Source organism: Neltuma alba, unplaced genomic scaffold (assembly GCF_004799145.2).
Source record: "Neltuma alba isolate B1F8T4 unplaced genomic scaffold, ASM479914v2 tig00011128_pilon, whole genome shotgun sequence".
Classification (NCBI taxonomy): Eukaryota; Viridiplantae; Streptophyta; class Magnoliopsida; order Fabales; family Fabaceae; genus Neltuma; species Neltuma alba.
The window spans coordinates 620,626-645,238 of record NW_021635864.1 but is presented as its reverse complement, the minus strand read 5'-3'; the positions used below and the strand labels follow the sequence as shown (position 1 = coordinate 645,238).

At 35.2% G+C, this 24,613-nt stretch overlaps 2 protein-coding genes and 1 non-coding gene across 3 annotated transcripts; 2 read left to right on the top strand and 1 right to left on the bottom strand.

Moving 5' to 3' along the window:
* The first annotated feature begins 10,642 nt into the window (after positions 1-10,642).
* Positions 10,643-14,250, top strand: LOC114761694 (growth-regulating factor 6). The gene is made up of 4 exons (XM_028951119.1): positions 10,643-11,143; positions 12,257-12,466; positions 12,545-12,911; positions 13,124-14,250. Exons 1-4 carry the CDS (start codon positions 10,969-10,971, stop codon positions 13,914-13,916), a joined length of 1,545 nt encoding a protein of 514 aa, XP_028806952.1. The 5' UTR covers positions 10,643-10,968; the 3' UTR covers positions 13,917-14,250.
* A 3,725-nt stretch (positions 14,251-17,975) lies between these two features.
* LOC114761702 (small nucleolar RNA snoR8a) lies at positions 17,976-18,064 on the bottom strand. Its single transcript, XR_003742180.1, has one exon. It is a non-coding gene; the product is annotated as a small nucleolar RNA snoR8a (small nucleolar RNA).
* A 3,805-nt stretch (positions 18,065-21,869) lies between these two features.
* On the top strand, positions 21,870-22,563 carry LOC114761689 (uncharacterized). Its single transcript, XM_028951113.1, has one exon. It carries the CDS (start codon positions 22,059-22,061, stop codon positions 22,533-22,535), a length of 477 nt encoding a protein of 158 aa, XP_028806946.1. The 5' UTR covers positions 21,870-22,058; the 3' UTR covers positions 22,536-22,563.
* Positions 22,564-24,613: the final 2,050 nt, after the last annotated feature.

The window sequence follows — 24,613 nt, the reverse complement described above, 5'->3', positions numbered from 1 at the left end:
ATTAGAAACGTCTGACTCAAGAAATCGGACCTATGATCTATCTTTATTCGCCTAGAATCATATGCTAATAACCCACCCTTAAGTAAACCGAATTATTATAATAGCCTTCTTGCTGCGAATACGATGGCCAATTTTTTTTAAAAAAATAACTTTTTTGAGCTTCGAGCCTTGGCGATTAGCTTATTTGGAGCGAGGGAGATTAGTTATGGATGAGATTTATAGCGTTGGAAAAGATGTGGCGAAGGGCTAATCTATGTTTTGGGAGTTTAAGAAATGAACCCGTCTGGATATTGGCAATAGTGATTTAAATAAGTTATCTCATCATCTCGCTGTGGCAAGAACATCACACGTATATAATACTCACAGCTCTAGTTTCCACGGAAGCCCCTAAGGTTTTGGTCGTCCCGATGACAAAGTTAATGGTAATGGATGCCACGAGGACAGCTCAAAATCCAACTTTTTTTCATATTTTAATAATACGCATTAACAAATAACACTACCTAACTACTATGCCACAACAATTTGGATTTAAGGGCCCGGGAGTCATACATAATCCTTCAACTTGATTTCCTCGATCCATGTTCAAACTGCCATTATACAAGTGATTAAAAAGGGTTAAACTATACTCCCTCCGTTTCTTATTATAAGAGACAAATAACCGAAGTACGTTGATAAAAAAAAACAGTTAAAATTAGTTGAGAACGATTAATGTGTAAAAAGTATATTTTTTTTTCCAAAGATGCCCTCATTAATAAGGAGAGAGAGCATGAGAGAGAACAATTAAATTATTAAAGAAAGAGAAGTGGGAGGGAGGGAGAGTGTGAGTTGGAGATAATAAATATGGGTAAAATAATAAATCAACACAAAAAGTAGAACAACTTGTAAGTGTCTCTTATATATAGGAACATGCCATAAGCATCAAATGTCTCTTATAATAAGAAACGGAGGGAGTAGTAAACAAAAAACCAAAATTAAATTAAATAGATTAAAATATTGATAGGGAATCATGATTCAAGTACGGGGAAGCGTGCAGGGAATTTAAAAGAGAGAAAGAAACGGGGATTATTGGAATGCAAGGTGAGGTTGGGGAAGGAAGGGGTGTGAGAAGCACATGGATGTGAGGGCATGTTATGGAATTTAATAATACTATCTACACAGACTACAAAATGGTTATTAGAAGAATAACTTTTCAGGATTAGGAGGGATTTAAAATAAGGGGAAAGACAGATGCACTTTAATTGGCAGGAGCAGGCAGAATAAAATGGCAGCATGAGTTCGGAGCGGTTCGGAGCATAATATGGTGACCCGACTTTTTTTGGGTTTGGAGGGGGATTGGTTTGTGAATGATTCTGATACGAATGTGTGAGATGGGGATGACATCAAAGAGATGAAAATGGTAGAGTAGGACAGAGGCTAAAGTAGGGGCAGCATGAGGTGTCGGGGGCTAGGTCCTTGCTTTTTAATGGGGACAACCCAAGATCCTAGCTCTTCTATTTTTCTTTACTTATTTTGACCAAATTAATTAATTATCAAAAGCGAACCACTATGGTATTAGGTCCCAATTGATCATTCTAAAAAATATCATGTTTTTTTTAGCCTAAAATATCCACTGTTGATAGAATATTTACCGCTGGCAACAGTAATTAATCTCTTCATATCACGGACTTCTTAAAAAGATTTTAGTATCGGTCACAGGACCCTCTCCACTAAGGATGATCTTCTGATTGGATGTTTAAGAAGCCTAACAAAATATCATGTTTTAAATAACTATTTTTGAATAAATCGAGTATAATTAATCATTTTTTCACTCCAGTTTATTTAATTAAGTTAAATAACTTATACATTAAGAATTGAACGAGTATTTTGGAAGATATATAAGAAAAAAAACATATATATATATATGTGATATAAAAGGTGTTGGGAACTCCCAGTGGTTTGTTCCTCAAACTCTGCGGCTGTGGATGTGGAGGGGCTGGGCAAGACCAAGACTGTGCGCTCATGTGTCGTTGGCTTTCCGATATATATATATATATATATATATATATAGTTATATATATTGTACCGGCGTTTACATATTATTTTTCCGATTCTATTTAACTAACTTGATTAAATTAAAAAAGTTAGATAAGTTAGTTAATTATAAGAATTATAATTTTTTTATTGAAATATCATAATCATCTTTCTTAATATCCTCTCTCTTTCTTCTTCTTTAATTATGGTTGAGAGAGATTCATACAAATAATTTTAAAAAAAATTAATAAATATGAAAAATATTTCTCATATTTAAAATTAAAATTAATTTAATAATTAAGTTCTATATTAAAAACCAGAAGAGTATAATATAAATGCTTGCTTCTTGCCCATGAATGAAACGGCTAAAGAGAAAAGTATAAAAAAGCATAAAGAAGGTAAGAGAGTCACGTGAGGATTGGTGAGGCCTCATGCCTGTAAAATCATTATTGGCTTGTTTGGAGCTCCGTTCAAAACGGGCTTTTAAGTAAGTTCACGTAAGCCGAGATAAAACTCTCTTCACATGCTTATCTCGTATTTCGTAAATCACGTTTGAAAAGCTACTTATAAGTCAATCCAAACAAACCCTATGTTCGCTTTCGCTGGGCTTCTCTACAGTTCTCTCCTTTTAACCCTTCCTTTTCCAGCGGCCTTTGCTGCTTGACTGCTTCTCGTTTTCCCCCTCCATAGCGAGGCAACTAGTTATATTATTAATTTGAAGGTTACGCAAGTAGAAAATCACCCAGCGCACAAAATAAATGCCATCCTGCAACCCCTATAAATGACATTCTATGCTGTCTGATCCTAAAACAAAAGGTCCGCGAGGTGGCCTCGGTGGGTTGACCAAGCAAATTCAACTCTGATTACTTATCATCGGTGATTAATACTGCCTCGATTCTAATTATAAAAACTAGTAGCTAATTTAAAAAGATTAAAAAAATAAATTAAATTACTTATTTATAATAAATTTGTATTTTCTTTCTTAAAATATCTTTACTAATCAAGTTTATTAGCTAGAACTATCATTATTAAAAGGATACCTTAAAAAAAATACATAAATATGAGAGACAAAGTGGATTAGAGTTTTATAATTAGGACAAAAATAAAAGTCAAATGAGGTCTTATATTAAGAACCAAAGGTAGTACTATAAGACATTGTTTAATTTTTATTCTGGTCTTAAATATAAGACCCTAATTTACTGTATTTATCATATTTATCCATTTTTTTCGATGATAGTCATTCTAAGAATAGTATTTCTAATCAATAAATTTGATTTGCAAAGATATTTTAAGAAAGATAATACTTATTTATCATAAATAACTAATTTAACTTCTTTTCTTAATTTATTTTTATATTTAGGAGTGGAGGCAATATTATTCTCTTTTCCTTCTTCTAGTTCATTGATCCATCACCGACCTTAGATTAGAATGAAAGATTTCGCAAGCATGTTTTTGTTAAAGTCTCTTAACGAAATCAACTATACTATCGTCTTGGGTTGATTTATTTAGGTACCCATAAATTAATTTTTACTTATAAACTTATCTCATATTTTCTTTTAAAGTATGATTAAAAAATTATTTATAAGTCATTTTAAATGAGTTTTAATTTAAATATCCTATCTATAAGGAATCAAACATGTCTTTTTCATTTTAATAACAAGGACATTCTACAAACCAAAGTGACCCCCCCCAAAGGGACTCAAAATCCAATAGTATGTTAATAAGAATAATTTGACCCAATCTTTCTCCTCGGTTTTATCAGAACTAGAAATATTTCCGTACAATCTTCGATATTTTTACATTTGCCAAATAAATAACTCAGCAGGCCCATGGGATTAGTTGTGATTTCGCTATTTGTAGAGAACAAGGGAGATTTTTTTTGTTTGGACCACAAAAGGGAGATCATGGACGTTGATAGAGGTGAAGAGATTCACCCCTTGCTCATTGTCTGTAATCTGTGTCCACTCAAATCCTCCTAACCATAAACAGCGTTACAGCGAATAAACATTGTAAATTTACGGAATATAAATATGAGAAAATTTTTCTTTTGATTTACATCAACATATTTTTTTAAGGGGTGTTTGGGTGCCCCAATAATCACTTTTCAGAAGTACTTTTCCGTAAATTGAGGCAAACTCTTCCACATATTTACCTCGTATATCGCAAAAGCATTTCTGAAATCATGGTTTCGATCTTATCCAAACACCCTTTTAGTACACTTAACTCATCCGAGATATATATTTTTCACATAATATCATGGTGATTTTGAATTCGCCGACATTAAATAGATAAACTATCATGCGGTTTTAAAAAAATGGAGAGGGGATGATTTCAGAGATGCGGGGAAGGAAACAAATTTTAAAATATTATATTCATTCGATCTTTAATATAAGACCTAATTATTGAGTTGATTTCGATCTTAAATATAAGATCTATTTCTCACATTTATCAATTTTTTAAAAATAAGATACTCTCTCAACCATAACCAAGTATAAGAGGAAGACGAGATATTAAGAAAGATGATTATGATATTTTAAGAAAAATATATTATATTTTTTATAATTAACTAACTTACCTAACTTTTTAAATTCAATTAAATCAGTTAAATAAGCCTTATACTCCTCCTGTCTTAAATATAAAACCCTTATACTCACTTATATTTAAAACCGGAGGAATATTAAAGACCAAAAGAATAATAATCTTTAAAGTTCATAACTAGAAGTTATCCTTTTGAAAGGAATACTAATGACACGGAATTTGGATTGCGAAACCTATAAACATCAGAAGCTGATACTACTTCTGTTATAATTACAAACCTCATTTATGATTTATAAATAAAATCTTATAATTATAATTAAGATCAGAAATAGTAATATTGATGCTTTTTTATACGCGAGAGTTGGATTCTATTTATAACTTGTATTTTATTATAAAGATCTGATTAAAATAAAATAACAGTATAAAAGTTTTGATTAGGAACCATAAAAAAATTGATTAAAATAATACTCCTTTGGCCCTATTTATAGGGCAGAGAGAGAAGAAAGTTTTTGTTCCTATTTATAGGGTACTGAGAGAAATTTTTTGTATAGATGTACAATTTTACCCTCTATTTATTATTGTGTTGATTTTATTTATATGATGTATAATGTATATCAAATAGGGTTAAAATTAAAAAGTTGTTAAATTTAAATAAAAACAAATACTGTACAAAACATGTTGAAAGTGATTTATAAATAGGATCAGATGAATATAAAATAATAATAACCTGACATTAACATTATTAAAATTTAATTAAAAATTATTTGAATTTATAGAGAAAAAATAAGTTATTTCAACCTGGGGGATGAAATATGCATCAAGCGGGTAGTGGCCTAGTGGGGGAGGGGGTCCCGAGGCTATAAAGCGAGTGGGGGCGTTAGGAGGTACGAAAGGTGACGCGAGTAAGACAAGATGATGGGCCCCACCTTTGACGCTGTCGGCATAGGGGAAGCGAACCCTCCCTCGCCCTCTTCTTGCCCTAACATCCTCGCCCCCACCCCCACCCCCACCCCCATTATTTTCGGTTTTTCCTCCCCCTTCCCCGTCCCCGCTCCCTCCATCATTGATTCCAAAATCTTATCTTCCAAAAATATCTATCCTTTCAAATCAATTTTATAATAATTTCGAGCCTAAAATTATTTATTTTCATTCAGAGTCTTTCTTCCTGATTGTATTTTTGGGATTGAAACTGCGGTGAAGCCGTGAAGGTGGCCACGCCCATGCGTGGGGGGGCCCCGCGCGGAACATCACTCTCACGCCCGCTCTTGACGTGTCACCATCATACGGGACTTCCCGTTCCCATATGGACAACAAGTCTCCATTATTTCCTCCCCTTTTTTTTTTCTAACATTTTCTCCTTATTTTTCAAAGCATGCTTTTGTTTTTATAATAAAAACCAATCGGAAAGAATTGCTATAAAATTTTAATTAAGAAGATGATTATTAAAAATTTCCAGAAATAAACAGAATACTTGCGGTGACAAGTTTCTGAGTAATAAATAACAACTGTTCATTTATTATTAGAATTTTTTTATAATTATTTTTTTGAATATCTAGTTGTAATTGTTCAAATAAATATAGAATTCAAAAAATTAATATGTGTTTGTCAGAGGGAGATTTGCAAATCTCAACCAGAGACTCATCATTGTATATATCACATAATTATTATCTCCCCATGCCACCATACTCTCCTAAGTCCTATGTTCTCCTCTTTCTTTTCTCCCTTTCTTTGAACATTTCTTTGCTCTTAGAGTTCACTTCTTAAAATTTGCTTGTAATCGCAGTGGCAACTTATAAAAGCGACTTTTCAGGGCTTATTTAGATTTGTGTTTTTAAGTCCATATCAATATTTTTATACAAATTGAAATTAAAATTTTTTTATATACTTGTCTTATATTTCATAAACTAGGATCGAAAAGCGTTTGAAGGCTTTATTTCAAACAAGTTCCAGTAGTAATTTGTGAAATATGAAATAAGTATGAAAAAAATTTTGTTCTGAATTACATGAGAATACTTATAAATACCTAAAATAAGTAAATGCAAATAAGCTTTTTAGAAGCCTGCTTTTAGTACTTCTTTTATTCTCGTTCTAAATTTTTAACTCGCTGAAAATGTAAATAAAATTTTGCAGACAAAAAAATAAATAAATATTGGTTCTCGCCAAAAATCAAACCCCCATTTTCGTCCAGATTAAAAAAGATGTCTGGTGCAAAAATGTAAAAGCGCGTTACTCAGAATATGGTCACGCCCCACACGCTGATGGGCGATGCTGTGGAAGAAAATGAAAAGGAAAAAGAAGGGTTGGGGGGTAAATAAGAGTGAGTAATAAAATAAAGTATAAATTAAAGAGGGAAAAGGGGGGAAATGATGATAAATAATAATGAGGCCCAGCTGGATGGACCGTACCGGGGCTTGTCTCCCTCCATTCAATTAAATGTTGACATAGATGGATGCATCAACCCACCCTTTCCTCTCCCCCCTTCTTTTCTTCGACACTTTTCCAGTTTTATCCACTTCCGCCCTTTCTGGGTTGAAAATTAATTATATTTCTTTTTTATTTTGTATGCTTAATATATGAGATTTTTTTATAAATAATCAGTGATTTTTTTCCCAAAAATATCCTGGATAAATATTTAAAATCAATTAAAATTTTATATTTATCTACAATTAAATCATCATGTTAAATAAGAGCAGACATGAAAAGAGGATATAACTCTAAAAGACGCTGAATATTGACATTTGAATGCATAAAGGGAAGGAATTTAGGGAGATAATTGAGATAGAAAAAAAATAAATAAAAATAAGATGCTTGTGGGGTGAGATAGAAAAGGGGGAGGGAGGGCATGGGGAGGGCTGTAGCTGAGGGGCGTGACAGTGTGGTGGAGAATCCCTTCCCAAGGAGACAAACGCAGGGGGTAAATATTAAAGCCCCACCTTCAAATGCCAGCCCCCCAATAATTTCTCATGTTTCCCTCGAACAACATAAATTCAACATTACAAAAACAACACCCGACATTTTCTGTAAAATATTAAATATTTTTCTCTCCATATTTAATAAGGAGTATGTGATAGGGTGGAAGTTAATATCATAAAAATCACTCTCATTTAAGAACAAATTTAATTTTTTTACTTGTTTTTATTTGTACGTTTTGTGAATTAGGGGGTGTTTGGTAACCTCCATACCATGGTTTCAGAATCACTTTTCTACAAAACGAGACAAATTCCTCCACATATTTATTTCGTAAACCGTAAAAGCACTTCTGAAACCATGATTTGGTTTCTATCCAAACACTTTTTTAATTATAAATAATTTTTAACCGCGCCAAAATGAGTATAGACGTCTTGATTCTCCAACTTACATCAAATAGAAGTAAATGATAATGAAATGAACGCGAATTCAGAGAAAGGTAAGGCGAGGAAAACGTGAAGAGGAGGGGTTGATATGGTGTAGTAGAAGAAGGGAGACATAGGGATGGTCTGAGAAAAAGCGACATATATCAGAATCTGACCCCCAAACATTCCCCAAGCTTATAACACAGCGTCGTCTTCTGCTTCTGCGTTATGTTTGCATTCAAAATGAGCAGAGCGGCAGGGCTTTTTCTCTCTGTATTCCCCATTTAAACGCAGCATCTATTCCTTCCTGCTTCGCGAGTACCTTGTGATTCTACTCAATTCTCCACGGTCCCTCCTTATTAATGCCCCACAAATCTTCCTTATACATATACTCTTTCAGGGTCTTATATTTAGGACCGGAGAAGTACTACTTTTGGTTCTTAATATAAAAATTAGTTGGCTAATTAGAATAGATTAAAGAAACCAATTAAGTTAATTATTTATAATCAATAGGTATTGTATATCCTAAAATATCCTTACTAATCAAGTATATTGTCTAGAAATATTATTATTACAAGAACTATTTTAAAAAATAAAATAAATTGAGATCTTATATTTAGAATAAACATAAAAATCAAATGAGATTTTTAAAGATTTTAAATAGGAGTACTTTTTCTATTCAATGCTCCCATCCCCTCTAGTTTTTAACCCTGGCAATTCCCGGACCATCCTCGGCCTCGGTCAACACCGCACCACTTCCCCCTTCTAGAGCAACCTGTCACGTTTAGCTTCAATGCTGCCCTCTCTATATATATGTCCCCGGGTCTTGGCACCTACATCAAGTTATGAATGTAACAACAACATGGCCACATCCCACCTCCAACATTCGCATGGCGTCGGAATTTAACGTGATTAATAAGAATAATAGTAAAAAATTTCGATAAATTTCATGATCCAGCCAAGTTTCGGTTCAACTTTTAATATCAGTGAGATGGTGAGAAATAATTTATATTGAAGAGGTAGGTTAACTTTTATTTATTTTTGGTGGAAAGTTAAATTAGTTTTTACTAAATATATTATTTAAAGTTTTAAACGCGTGGATATTTTTTTTCCCCACAGAGCCAAAATTGTCAGAGCAATTAAGTTTGAAAAAAAAACCATGTTCATTACACTAAAACTAGTATATTTTTAAAAAGAAAAATAATTTTCATGGCTAATTTCTAGCCAGCGAGGGCACAGCTTGACGTTTTTTTTTTTTTGGGGCGGGGGCGGAGAACAGAAGGAGCTCATTTCGTCATCATGTGGGGGGTGTTTGTGTTTGACCACTTGACACAACTTAGGCTGTCTAATTTTAGTTTGGAGTTGTCATGTCCTTGCCTACCTACTAAATAATGATGTGAGATCATAGGGTGAGCGTGTCTTTATGCCGTTGGTTTTCCAACAACCCAAAAAAAGTGGATGTGGGCTGTGCTTTCTTCTTCGCATCTAAAAGCCTCCCATAATCAACTTGTATTTTACTTTGACAAAGAATCGGTTTATAGTTTATAAGACTGTGTGTTTGATTTTCGTTACCGATATGAGGATTTTATTAATAGGTGATATGTAAATATTTTTGTAAGAATTTTTTGAGTCTGGAGGCATTTTCTCACTATAGTGAGTCTCCGGAACCCAACTCACTTAATTTTTTAATAAAAAAAAAACTTGTATTTCAAGAAATAAAATTTCAAAAAACAAAAAAACCAGAGAGAGTAATTTTTGTGTCCTCCCATAATCAGCAAACTGTACTCTTTTCTTTACTGTACAAGCGTAGGAATATGGGAGAGTATCCCTTTGCCCTCAAGTTAACCCCATTTTCTCCCTCAACGCACCCAACCTGCGTCTATTCCTATCTGCATATAAGCATGAGCATCCCATTTATTCTTCTTAAACCGAGAGACGCAAAAAGAAATTGATCCGAATGCTTTGGATTTTAGTTTAATCCAATTTTACTATTATTTAAAATTTTTGCATGGTCTCAAAATTAAGACAGGGGAGATAAATGTAAAGAATATATTAAAATATGGAGGGCGGAGTAAGAAAGAGAGGAAAAAGGAAACGGAAGAGGAAGGGGGGGGGGGAGTGAGTCACGTGGCAATGCATATTTGTTCATGCGGCCCATCACCAGTTTGGCCTTTTAACTTTAAGAAGAGTGAGAAGGCTCTCATGCTGTGCCTCAACCGGCTAGCGGACTTTGCAAGGCAACATTATAAAGTTATTTTGAAAAACAACCAACTCTCCTCTTTCACCATCCCAATCTCCTTTTTTATTTTTTGTTTGAAAAAATAATCTGGACGAATCTTTCACTATCCCTGTCTAAATCCTATAAAAAGTAAAAACACAACATCCTCGTAAATTTCTGTGGTCAAATATTGAAGATCAAAACACCACCCCCCCCCAAAAGCAGGGAGAGAGAAAGAAATGTGAGTCGCATAATGACATCCATGTCCTTCTCAGCCAGCTCAAGTTTCCACAATAGCCCTCTCATGCCATCCGTAGACCCTAGCCAAAACAAAACCAAAAAGATGTACATGAGATGCTAAATTGTACAATTATTTCCTCTCTCAAGATTTTCCTATTAAAAATTAAATATCCTGGCTTGCTGTCTCCCCCCCCCCTCCTTTTCTCCCCCCAATTATTTTATCTTTCTAAAGACATCAAGTCTTGAAAACAAAACCAGCCCGGTTTCCAGTTTCGGCTCGGCTTTAAGGGGTCAAGTAAGTAAATCTGGTATTCACACATAAGATGCGCCTGTCTTCTCCAACGGGACAAATGTTCCTCAATCGCTTCCGCTTGAGCTTGAGCTTCATGCTCGCCTAGCTGCTGGTGGCTCCTCTTCTGCACAGATCTTTTGGCGGTGGATTTTAAATGGCTCGGTGGCTTCCCCTCTTCCCACACTTCCGCCTCCACTTCTCCAGCTTCGAATCCTGAGTCAAGGCAGGAACAAACCGTACGGATCTGAGATCCATATCCTCAGAGATCTGCCGCAACTCTACATAATCGGCGAGTTCTACTCTTTCCGAATGCTTACCTTCTCGTAGGATCTGCTCCAATGCTGCTTCACCAAAGAAACTCTTTGCTGAGATCTAATACTTCTCCCTTTTCTGATTCTCAAATGCTCACTTTCTCTTCTCCCAAGTCGGAGCCTCAGCTAACGGACAAGGCCTCCCCGAATGCCGCATTGCCCTTTTCTTATCACCAACTAGCTGCTTACACCCGGAATACAGGTATATACTCGATACTAGCAGCAATACCTATTTCAGCTTTTCTAATAGTCTTGGGGAAGGAGTGAATGATCATGCACTACTTTCTGCAAATAAATTTTTAAAAGCCATATCCATTCGTTTCTGATTTGTCAACGACCGGGAAAATCTTGACGGAGAATGGGGGGGTTACTGTTGTTTTGCCCTCTTTTTGCCCCGCGCAGAAAAAAAGAACGAGGTCGTTTTGCTAGAGAGAGTGTGGGTTGTCATGGTTCTTTACGGCTGATTCTTCAGTAGTGCGGACGGTCTTTTCATCAAAATGGAAGAGAAGCCTGTGATTTGGGTCTTGTCAAGATTAAAGTAAAAACGGGAAAATTCCTCTTGTCAATATTAAATCACTGTCCTCGTCGTGTTAGGGAGATGGATTTTGGATTCAGATCCCTTTATCAACGGACTTATCTGTTAAAATATAAACCGTCAGAGGATTGAGAAAAAGTTTGATGTAGAGGGTACTAAATCAGAAAAAAAGTATATCAAGGCAGGTTAGAGCTATAGGAGGAGCTAGAAAAGCTCCAGATTTTGATTGGCTCTCTATTCTTTTTTCGCAGTCTTTCTTTTCCTTTCCATCGCCTTCCCCGCACACACGCACAGTTGACTGTTATTTTCTTCAATTAAAGCTCCATAAACCCCTATCATTGTAGTCCCCTCACATCAGATATATTACTTCTGTCCTCTGTCATACCTCTTTACGCTTTTTCTTTTCTCCCCCAAATTATTTTCTTCTTTTAAAATTATACAGTCATGCAATTCTGCTGTAGCAAAAAATATAGAGGTATTTCATTTCATATCTGGTTGAAGTTAAGGGGAAAAAAGCAAAACTATTTAAAAAAAAAAAGAATTACATCATTTTAAAATTAAAATTGGGAATTTTAGTTTTTCATAAAATTTAAATCTCTGGTGAAAATTAACATCGTTTTTTATTAAAAAAATCTGAACAAACTCAGCTCAGCTAATGATCTGAGCGACTGTGGTGAAGTAGATAATAATATTGCTTATAAGTTGCTACAAAATTAGGCTTTTGCATACGTTTCGCCATTTCTGGCTGCGTTTGAGCTTTATCTTGTGGATTATCAGCAGGTTACGGCTCTGGAGGCATGCACGGGGTTTTAACAACCAGAGGGCCATTCACTCCGTCCCAGTGGATGGAGCTGGAACACCAGGCCTTGATCTACAAGTACATCACTGCAAATATGGCCGTACCTTCTCATCTCCTCATCCCTATCAGAAAAGCTCTCGATTCTGCTGGCTTCAGTAACTTTTCCAACGGACTCCTGAGAACTAATACACGTAAGTTTCTCTTCTTAGATGTGCATACGAGTAAGAAAAACGGTAATGTATGGTGCCTAATACTTGTTGTTGATGTAGTGGGATGGGGAGGTTTCCATCTGGGATTCTCGAACAACACTGATCCCGAACCGGGGAGGTGTAGGAGAACAGATGGGAAGAAATGGCGGTGCTCAAGAGATGCCGTTGTGGACCAGAAGTACTGTGAGCGCCACATGAACAGAGGCCGCCATCGTTCAAGAAAGCCTGTGGAAGGCCAATCAGGCCATGCCGTCTCTGGCGCCACCACTACCAATAGTGCCTCAAAGCTCATCCCTAATGCTTCCTCCTCTGCCTCAGTAGTGGTGCCAGGCAACGCTGCGTCTAATACTCTTTCCTTTGCCCATCATCAATCCAAGAATTTGCAGCCTCTTTCATCTCATACTTCTGCTCCTACCAACATCGACAGGTTAGTAAAGTAAAACGCCTTTCTTTCCTTTAGCTCTTCTGGCTTCTGTACATTGTTGTTGTCGTTAGCTGTTCTTTAGGTTTAGAATAGCGCACAATCGAAGGACCTATGATACATTGGAGGGGATGCTGCAATGCAGGTGTACTTTATAATTAGTATTAACTAGGTCCTGTTTAGTAATGGTGTCTTCTTGTGGGAAACAATAATTGCAGAATGTTCATGAACAACAAGGAGAATGCCATTGAGAGAGTGCAGGACGGCTCTGCTCTTCCAATGCTGCCTCCCACCCTTGATCTGAAGCCCAAGGAAAACCCTTATATGATACAAAAGGAGCAAATCCCGTACGAAAAATCGTCCAGGAATGAGTTTGGGCTTGTCACTTCTGACTCCCTACTCAACCCTTCACATAAAAGCTTTGGTTCTTCGCAAAACCCCTCTTACAGAGATGCAGAGTCACAGCAATCCCTTCGTCATTTCATGGATGACTGGCCCAAACTCGACATGCAATCCGAGAGGACCCAGCTTTCGATATCTATCCCCATGGCCTCTTCAAATTTCATGTCATCCACTTCCTCTGCTACTAATGAAAAAGTCACATTGTCACCTCTTCGACTATCCAGGGAGCTAGATCCAATTCAAATGGATTTGGGGGTGGGAATTGGTCTGAATGAATCAAGTAACAGGCAGGCAAATTGGATTCCAATTGCTTGGGAAAGTTCCATGGGGGGTCCTCTTGGTGAGGTTCTTCATCTTAGCAGCAATACAAGTGATTGCTCCAAGAACTCATCTGCTCTTAACCTCATGACAGATGGTTGGGAAAATAGTTCTTCCTTAGGTTCATCTCCAACGGGGGTCTTGCATAAGACCGCGTTTGGATCAGTTTCCAATAGCAACTCTGGGAGCAGTCCGCAGGCTGAGAATAATAAAGGACTCGAAGGGGCCAGCTTGTGCAACGATCTGCTTGGTTCCACTCTTGGCAATTCCTCCTCTTTGCCCACCTTGTAACTCCATCCTTCCCACAATCAAGTCCTTCAGGCTGCCATGAAGGAGGGGAATTTTTATCTGTTCTGGCTTGATATCAGTTTAAATTGCCCTTGAAATTGTGTAATCTCTGAATTTGCAAAATCTGGTTCCACCAGGTTGGGCTTATAGTTTGGATATTTATGTTTTGCTTGACTTTTTCTTTTCTCTGTTTTTTCCCCCAACAAAAACTCATTCTGGTCCTTATGCGTCCGTGACTCCGTTCTGGTAATGCTTGTATTGAACAGTAGTGATGTTGGTTTATGAAGTGGATGGTGAGGTCCAGTTCAAGTGGTGAGAATCTGATTGCGCGACGTATCAGTGAATATTCATCCGAGTTTTCTAATTCATTGGACATTGTCCGGAGTAGGACAGCAACTATTCTGGTGACATAGAAAACATCACATTTTCCCCCATATTTTGATTACCGTTTCATTGAAATAGCGATTACTGATTGACACTGCTAAAAACTGGAATCTTGATTGGAGCTTACCCCACTGACAAACAATAGCAAAGCAGCATGCATTGGGCAAATTGTTTTATTGGTCTAGTCCCCTTCTGCTGAAATTGACAGCTATCTTGCATGGTGTCAATAGCTCTTGTGATTTTATCTTACATACAGGGAGAGTTTGAATGAAACCAAATTATGGTTTAAAAAATAAGTTCTTCAAAAAATATATTTTGTGAAAAAGTGATTTTAATAAAGTGGGAGTGTTTGGATAGTTGTTATTATAAGTACTTTTTATGTGTGCAAATTACTAAAAAATATATAAATTAATATGATAATTACATAAAAAATAAATTTTATAATATATTTTAATTTGAAGGAATAAAATTGTTAATAATATATTTTTTACCAACATAATTAATAATATATAAGATAATATAATTGATAAATAATTAATGTGTATATATATTTATAAAATATAAGATTAAATATGTTTATAAAATAATAATTGATGGGTGTTAAAGTCATATTATTATTGAGATCTATTCTAAGAGGCACTTTGATACTCTCTAATTTGAGTCAAAAGCAAAATGAATTTACTTCCCCTGAAACCGTAGTTTTAACCCAAATCATAGTTTTTTCAAAATTGTCCCTGTTTGGCAGTCTCTTTTTCCAAAGGGAGACATCCAAACAGGCCCATAGTCTACTTCAAAGGAGTGCTCATAGGTGATAACGCAATTGTCCAAAACTTATTATAATGATTTAAAAGTTTTTAAAAAACTCCAGGATTTAACTTTTTATCACATTTTGTTTTGCAATGGCTGCCACAATCTAGTTCCCTTGTGTTAATGCCCTTCTTGAGAAGGGAATCACATTAGGGTGTCGCTTGCTTGGCTTTATGCTTAAAACCATGGAAAACATCGCCAACAGAGGCAATAACTATCTTGATGATCCGAGTCCTGGAGAATAATACAGCCTTGTGATTTTCAAGTCAGTTTATCCAACCGGTCCAAGTGGCGCCTCTATCATGTTCATTGCACGCGTTTTACTTTCTACGCAAAATGCTCCAAGTTTTCTACTTTGCCCATTCAAGAATCTCCAGGTGGTGGTGTTTGGTATAGGGATTTCTCTAGATTTTAAAGAAAGCTATGGCTGGAAAAATGACATTATGTGTTGCAAATTTCCTCCCGATTAAATTCTGCATCATTTTGAGATAGATTTTATAGGAAGAATTACAATGAGATCCCAACAAAGGAAAAAAAAAATTATAAAACAAATCTCAAAAGTTATCATTTTTCACTGTAAAACTTGTCATTATAGGCTGTTTAGGTTGTTATAAGAATCTTTTAGTAATTATTTCTTTTGCTTGGGACTTAGTTATAATTCTTTCAAGATTTTATGGACATATATCAATCTAGATACAACCTAAATTACACAGAAGGAGTTAACACCCAGTAGACTCATTCGCTGATATGCACGTAAAACAGTATCTTTCAAGTCTGTCGCAGTTGTTTCTCTCTCGTTTATTGTTCCAGAGCCTCCTTCAATTTTGGGTGCAGATGTCATGATCTAGATTGATCTATGCACAAAAAACGGTGTCTTTTAAGTCTTTGTCGTAGTTGTTTCTCTTTGGTTTATTGTATCAGAGCTTCCCAAAAGGATGCAGATGTCGTGAAATATTAGACTACCTCAATGACTCGTAGTAGCGTCATCTTTTGAAAGCAAATCTACGAGTTCCTTTGCATGATGCAATTTCAAAGAAATAGGTGCGCGGTACTAAGCATCCATGTGTGGGGGAGATATGGGTGGTGTAGCAAGAGACTTAAACTTTAAGCTGTCTTAGATTTGCTGGCAAAAATTGGGGCCTTCTATCAAATTCAAGGCTGCTTTGGCTGTTGGGGTGTCATGTGTCCTTTTTATGTTCTTGTTATTTTCATTTTTTTGTTGTTTGTTGTTTTCTTTTGCTTTCTTATTTCAGTCATATTGAGCTTGCCTTCTCCTTTAGTTTACTCGGGTTTAGCTGAAATTGGCCGAATATAACTGGCTGGCCTTTTATGTAATCTTCTCATCTGGTTTTGAATAAAATCAACGTTTTATCCCAAAAAAAAAAAAAGACGCCTTCTCAGCATAATTTATCAAAAACACGAACGTAATACCTACTAGGTACAAAGATTGCACCCAGAATTTGAACACGTGACTACGTTTTACTCCATCAGTCCATTCCATCGGCATCAATCCAGCCGGTCGCCACATAATTCAGTGATCACTCAAATTGGCCATTGTTCAAGAATCCCACACACACACACACCTGTAATTTTTTGTATAAATTGTAAGGAGAATCAATTTATTATATGTATTTTCAAATTAATTCCCACACCTATTTTTTAATTAGGGATAATAAAACTTTTGATTTCTAAGCTTTACCCCAATTATCAATTTGATTAATTGAAGGGAAGTGTTTAATCAAATGGGCCCCGAGTTTCAGGATCCTACATAAAACGGTCTTTATATGCTTGCTTATAACACCAGAACAACTAATTGTGGTCACTTTGTCGTGCTCATCACCTGGCGCCAGTCTCCTATAAGCTTCATCCCCATCATCCGTTAGATTCTTCTTTGCATTATCCCAGCCCTACCTAATTTTAGTTCATACACTTTTAGTTGGCCCACAGAAAAAGTTCATCTACTTGTATGTATAATTTTGGTGGTTGCGATTGCAAAGATATAAACGAACACACCGACCCAGGTCAAAAAACAAACTTACCGGTAGTTTCATAATAAACATCATTGCTATTCGCGACTCGATTGCCACATGGATATTCTATTTTTTTTAATTGGAGTTGGCATAGTTAGATTATTTGGAAAACACTGATAAAGGACGAGGGACAACGAGTAGTTTAGTACTAATTTTCAAACCGATCTATTTTAAAGGAAATGAATTAAAATTAAAATTTTGAAAAAAAGAGAGTAAAATACAAAGATTAATTCTTCTTATGCCAATAAAGATTAATTCGCTAACCAAAACAAATTAGTATGTGATTCATGACTGATCCCTAAATTATGCGTTCTTTTCTTTATTGAAAAAAAAATGAGTTTTCATGAGTTACTAATTTTTCCTCTGAAAAAATAACGAGCCTTTTAATCTAATTTGAAATAGCTCACCAGACACTCCCTCCGGGAAGCTTTGAACTAAATTAAAGACCAAAGATTTTAGTTAAATTGATTCCACAGACTTTCCTTTTGACACTGAGTTTGAGATCCCATGCGCATTAATTATAGATATAAGCCGCCATGAAGTTGCATTTTCTTCAGGGACGTTCAGATAGATTCTCGGTGATAAAAAAAATCTCCATTGGCGAAACACACCATTAATAATGGTTAGTAACATATGATATGGTGGTGAGCGTAACCCCAATCTCAAGCATTAGTGTAAGATAAGGGCTTTAAACACCACTCATTCAATTTCAGGAGTCGATCAAGCACAATGCAATCTCAGTCAATTGCCCTGCTTATCCAAGATCCGAACTCCTCTGAATCTCACATCACAGAACAATCGACGATTCTATCTAACTCAAAAGCAAATCAGATAGAGGGGCAGTGCTCATATTCTATGGGTGTAATCGTGTCTGTCATGCCATGGCTATAGCATTCAGAACGAGGAATTGTTTATAATCATAGCACCAAACCCTTTCTTCCATCATTCAATCAGATCAATAAACACAAAAACATGTGATTCGTCAGAACAAAACAAATCAAGACATGATATAAATGGAAAGATAACCCAGCTTCATGAAATTCTAATAAAGTTTGGAACCAAATATGAATTCGAATAAACCATAAAAGTCACAGGGGAATGGCAGGACCAGAGGCGAAGGAAAGAAGGAGGAACAAGGGCTCAGAAACTCAGAGATGAGACGCGGCTCCTTAACATATTTAAAGAACAGGTCTCACGCTTACTTTAGCGCACTAGGGTTTGAAACCCTAGCCGCAAACGTAAAAACCTCCCAGGCCCGCCTCACTTCGGCCCATTTATTAGGTTTTGGGCTTTTATAGCCTTTTCAGCCCATTATATGTCATCGGCCTCAAAACGAGACCCCGTACTTCAAGAGTCACCTCTTTTTTTCCTTGCAGCTCGATTTCCTTTCCCCCCTTCTTTTTAAGCTGTGCATGATAGATAATGTGTCTGTTTGGATCAGTGATTAGAAAAGTAATTTATTATCAATTTAGCTTATGAAAAAATAAAGTTAGATAAAAATTAAATTGAATAAGCAGAATTGTGTTTGGATTGAAATTCAGAAAAGTTTGTTTGCAAGTATGAGATTGATAAAAGGTTATTTGAATTATAGTTGAATAAAAATAAATTTGGTTGTAAAATAACCAAAATGGGTATGAGTTTTAATAAATAATAAAATATGATTAAAAAAATAGTTTCACATAATACCATAAAATTAAAATAATTTAATATGAAGAAGTCAAATTTAATGAGTGAATTAAATTTTAAAACTTTAGAGAAATCATAAAAAATATTTTAAATATTAAGTGAAACATGAAAAAATAAAAGTATATTTTTAAGAGCATATTTAAAAACAAAAGTACATTTCTAATTTATTTATTACTTTCAACTAATTTTAACTGATTTTTTTGTTATCTAAAAATTAGTTATTTGAGGTTTATAATAAAAATCAAAAGAAGTAATAAATTTTTTAACTTTTTCTCTCTTCATGTTTCAAAAGTCATAAATTATAGGCTGTTAATTTTGGACTCGGAACCTCTCCATTTTCTTACGGTCCATTTCCCCTCCACTTCCCTTATCTGGACTGTTCATCATATCCAATGGCTCATATTTTCGCAGCACACTACAAACTCCCTCTCCTCTCTCCCACCGCCACTTCTATTTCAATTCAGCTTCGGCCCCTTCTATTTCATTCTGCAACAGCCAACGGAGGTCTTACTAAATTAAAAAATTAGGATCTTCATATTTGCATTAGATTTCAGCATTCGTTTTCAATTAAGCTTCGCCTCATTCAGATCTCATCCTGCAACAAGGGCGAAGCTGGGTTGGAAAAGAAGGGGAGACTGAACAAGGGGGAGGGGGAGGGGGAGTTTTGAAGTGCGTTTTAAAAACATGAGCCATTTCTAACTTTTCATTTAACAAGATCTCCGTGCAAAATGAAATGGAAGGGGGAGAAGCTGACGTATAATAGAAGTGACGGTGGGAGAGAGGAGAGGGAGTTTGTAGTGTGCTGTGAAAATATGAGCCCTGGGATTTGATGAATGGTCCAGATAAGGGAAGTGGAGGGGAAATGGACAGTAAGGAAATGGAGAGGTTCTGAGTCCGTTAATTTTAGCTTATAACTAATTATAACTTTTTATACAAAAGTCAGATTACCCAATCACCCATCCAAATTTTCAATGGGCTTTTGCCCAATTTAAACTCCTTTTCACTCTTGAAAAGCCCAACCAAACAGGCACAATAACTTAGAGAGTTTAATTAATAAAATGATGTTCAAATATTTAAAAACAAAAAAAAATTTGTACAGAGTACAATATTTGTACAAAGTACAATAAAACATGTAAACAAATAAAAAAACACAAAATATGAGAATTATCACAAAGTTTAATTTTTATTTGGAAATAAAATTAAATAATTTCTAAATATAACAATAGTTTCACGCTTTCATTAAAATTTATTCAGTTTTAGCAAGGAAAATTGAACTCATTTAAAGCATCGTGATTTGCCATTAATTTAAGTTTAAAAAATTTCCGGTCAAAAAAGGCTTTACATATTTCTCACTCTGATGAAAAAGAAATTATTTATCTTGAAACAAGAAAAAGCTGTTCTCTATCAGACAATAGAATTTCAATTTTCGCATCCTGAATTTTAAATAATGGGTGCCGCATCTTTTTAAAAAAAGGATGTTTGGATACCAGCACAATGTCAAAATTGTGCGGTCTTTTTTTTCTTTCCGAGATTTGTCAAATCAACAATGGTAGTCCATGTGGTTTGATATTTATGCTCTGTGAACAAGTTTTTGAGTGTAAGCCTCTCCAAAGAAAATTATTAGTAGTACTATTTAAGAAAGTTTTATACTAATAGTCCAATTCAACTCAACTCTAATTAGTTACACTCTGATGCGAGTTTCGGAAAACAGTGTCTTCGAAAGAAGTTTACTACTGATTTGGTTTTCTACCTGCCAAAATTAAATGATACTACCTTTAATTCTAATTATAAGATCTTGTTAATAATCTATAAACAATGTTTTATAATTAAAACTGCACATAGTAATATTTATAAAAATATTGTGACAAACAAAATATTGTGGATCTAAAAATTCAATTTTGTTATCTAATTAAATCTTCATTTTTCACTTTTAAATAAATCAGATCATTAAAATAAATTGGTTTATGAGTTAAAAATATATGTTTTTCACATTTATTAAAACTATATATTTTTTAAAACATATCAATAGATCAGGGTAAATGGCCTTCTAGTTCATTCGAGAGGAGCTCTCATTTTGATCGATGCATGAATTTGCAGATATATATTTTTAATTAAATAAAGTCAAATCAAATCTCTTTCAAAAGCATACGTGTAAGCGGCAAGCTTGCGTAATGAATCAGATCAGAGCGTATAAGCCGAATGCTAGCTGTACACTCTTCAATTGTTGTGAAATAATGCTCTTTGAATATACGATCACGTATGTGTGAATTAAAATATATCAATATTAAAAGTGACATCTTTTTTCATAAAAATTTCTCAGCGAAACCCAACAACCATATGAATAAATTCACCCAGGACAAAATGTTCAACATCGTTGAATATTAAAAAGAAATCATTTTCAGTCATCAATGCAGGCACACCTAAATAAAGACCTTAATTAACAATAGTAGAAAAACTTTTGATGCATGTGTTAACTTTTTGCAATGAATATTATGGTTTGGCTTACAAAAGTTTTGGGACTTATATAAAAATTAGCAAAAACGGGGAGTTATTATTAGGGGAGGTAGATATCCCACAAAACAAAAACAAAGCAAAGCTCATAAAACCCTGTTATTATGCATCACCAAAAAAAAAAAACCTCTTCTTGTACCCAAGTTTTCACAACAATCGAAAGAGAATCCAAAATTTATAACCATGTTCGCTAGATTTAAGAAACTACTTAGTTAATCCAAACGTTTCATTGTCATGGCCTAAGTAACTTGACCATATATAGTAATTCTCGAAGACTAATAGATGTAGAGATGCTCTTGGAGCAGCCTTTGAACTGGTCCAAGGTGCAGGAGGGGCGTGAATGAAATCTTGTACGAGAAGCATCCTTCTTACACGTGAAGTCATGAACCAAGTCAACCATCTTAAGTTTTTGTCTGACCTCTTTGTCTTGTAATATGTACTCAAATTCTCGCATGCACCAGGTCTTCTTTACCTAACTTGTCCGTCCTTTTCTTTTCGCGTTTGTTTTCAAAGCCAATAACAAATTGCGCAGCCTCGTGTTCAAGTTGCTGTCCCTCTGAGTGTTGATGACGTTAAGACCAGTGAAGAGCCGATAAATATTTGTTATACATGCGTGTGTGTGTGTGTGTGTGTAAAGAAGGCTTTTCCCAATCAAAGCTCACCAAATAAATAGCAAAGCAAGTCTGGAACGCTTTTAATTTATTCCCAGCAGCCTCTGAAGCGATCGATGGACATGGATGAATCTACGACTAGTGATCCCCATGGAAACGTCCCCTTCTCGTGGGAGAAGAAGGCTGGTGTTTCCAAGGTCCATCAACCTGAGAGCCTCACAAGAGAGGAAGAGTTACTGCATAATCTACCACCTCCGCCGTGCACGACGGAAGTAGGCGGCGGCAAGATTAGCGGTGGTGTTCAAGATATTCAGAATATTCCACTGCCTCCATGTGCGTTTCAGCCTCCTGTCTACAGAACATCGTCGAAGAAGGGACTGTGGACGCAAGAGGTGGACGATCCTTTCTTGGCTGCTTACAAAGAGTGCACCAAAACTACTCGCAAAAGTAACGGCAACAATAAGAGCTGCGAATCGGTGTTAAGGAAGAGGGTTATTTCTATTTTCTCATGTAAGCGATCCTGCGCTGTTCGGGACAATAACTTGGTTAGGATCTCTCATGTCTCAGTCCCACACAACGTAGATAAACATTAATTGTGCAGATAAGTAACCTCTTCTTAATGATGTTTGTGAACTATGGTTTTTGGCTTCTTGCTCCAGGGCCAAATCCCATTCGCTGGTCTACCCTTTCCTTCTGCTTCAACTAGAGAGTATTATAGAAAGGAGAATTTGTAAACAATATATTTAGATTATTCTTCATTTCACGACTCTTCCTGTTTCAATTACATTTTTTTGACAGGTGTAGGTTAGCACTAATTACCAGCTAGCATCACCAAAGCGGAGTAGTTCAAACTATATCCTGCGAGCATGCGTTCAGTTCGAGATTATACAATACAACCTTTATAGTTTATATGATATTTTTATTTTTCATATCAGTTTATTCATTTTCCAGAAATATTAATAATCGCGTCGAATTAAACTAATAATTGAAACACATATGGTTATTTCTGAATACATGTGGTGTGGAGGGCATTGATCATTTTTTTTTTTTTTTTGAATTTTCATACGCGCGGTTTGACGATAACACGAGATGAAGAGAGAAATTAGAATTAACAATATTTCTAGTGCTTCTAAATAAAAATAAAAGAAGATAACAAAAGTATAATCTAGTTTTTATATGTCAATAAAATAAAAGAAGTAGAAGTGTACATGTTTTTCTCCCAAACTATTTGGTAAAAATAAAAAAGGGGAACATTCTTGTGAGGGACAATCATATATAATTCAAAAGAAACCGTAAAAAGCAACACAAGAGGAGGCAGGTGCATGTGAAATTAGAGATTATTTGCTATTTTGCTCTCATGTCTGGTGCTTGAGATATCTCATTTATTTGTCTGATGCAGCTGATCGATTAATGTATCACGTTTGTTCGGAAATTCGGTTAGACAATATCCACAGGATATGAGGTTCCAATTCTTTAGTAGAAAAACGAAAAAGGAAAAGCAGAAATCCTGATAATGTTAACGACTTGACTTCTTTGCTGGCCAAATGGAAAAAAGGGGGAAAAAAAAAGGGAGGGTTGGGGGAAGACTTGACTTCTGATATCTGGCTAATCCGAAACAGAAACTGAATGCCGGCATCTTTCAAGTTTCATTTTTTTTCCTTCAATTTTTTTTTTTACTAAGTATAGTTATCTTCCCATCAGAGACAGTTTTATCTGAGACATTTTGAACACTAGATATAGGCAAAAATTCAAATCTGAGCTTGTCAGGTTGTGGAAGAACCGTGGAAGAACCAACTCCGGGTGGTTCTTTTGTTCAGTCTGATACAACTCAACATGCCTATATTCTCAGAGCAGTTTTCCCCCCCCCCCCCGGTACAGTATATTCTCAGAGCAGTTGATTTATGACGTCATCATACAATTTATGGACCCAAGCTCCGATGGGCCTTGGCCTGTTAAGGCATTACCTTATCCATATTTTTGGGCTATTCAACATATGTGTACATATCTGCCAGATCAAATCTTTTTCTTTTTGGGTCCAAATACTAGATCGAATTTTTATTAAAAAAAGCGTATATATTTAATGTTTGATAATGCTTCAAATAAGTTTCTCTCCACTCTAATAGGAGGTTAGCCATGTCCAGACAAAAATTCTATACTCAACAAGCTTCCTATGTCGACTAAGGTACCGTTTGGATGTTTGCCCAAACCATGGTTTGGGTAAAAAACTGCCCAAACAGTCATCCCAAAAACCAAACCATGGTTTTGGAAAAAGCAAAATTTTTTTGCTTTTGGAGAAAAAAGGGAGAGTGTGAGAGCCTATAGGATATGTATCTTGTTATTTTTTTTATAAACATATTTAATCTTATATTTTATAAATATATATACATATTAATTATTTATTAATTATATTATCTTATGTATTATTAATTATGTTGGTAAAAAATATATTATTAACAATTTTATTCCTTCAAATTAAAATATATCATAACATCTATTTTTCTGTAATTATCATATTAACTTATGTCTTTTTTTTTAGTAATTTGTGTATATAAAAAGTGCTTCTGATAACAACTATCCAAACACTCTCACTTCTCAAAATCACTCCAGAATCTATTCTCCAGAATCACTTTTCCAAACCACGGTTTGGTTTCATCCAAACACACCCTAATAC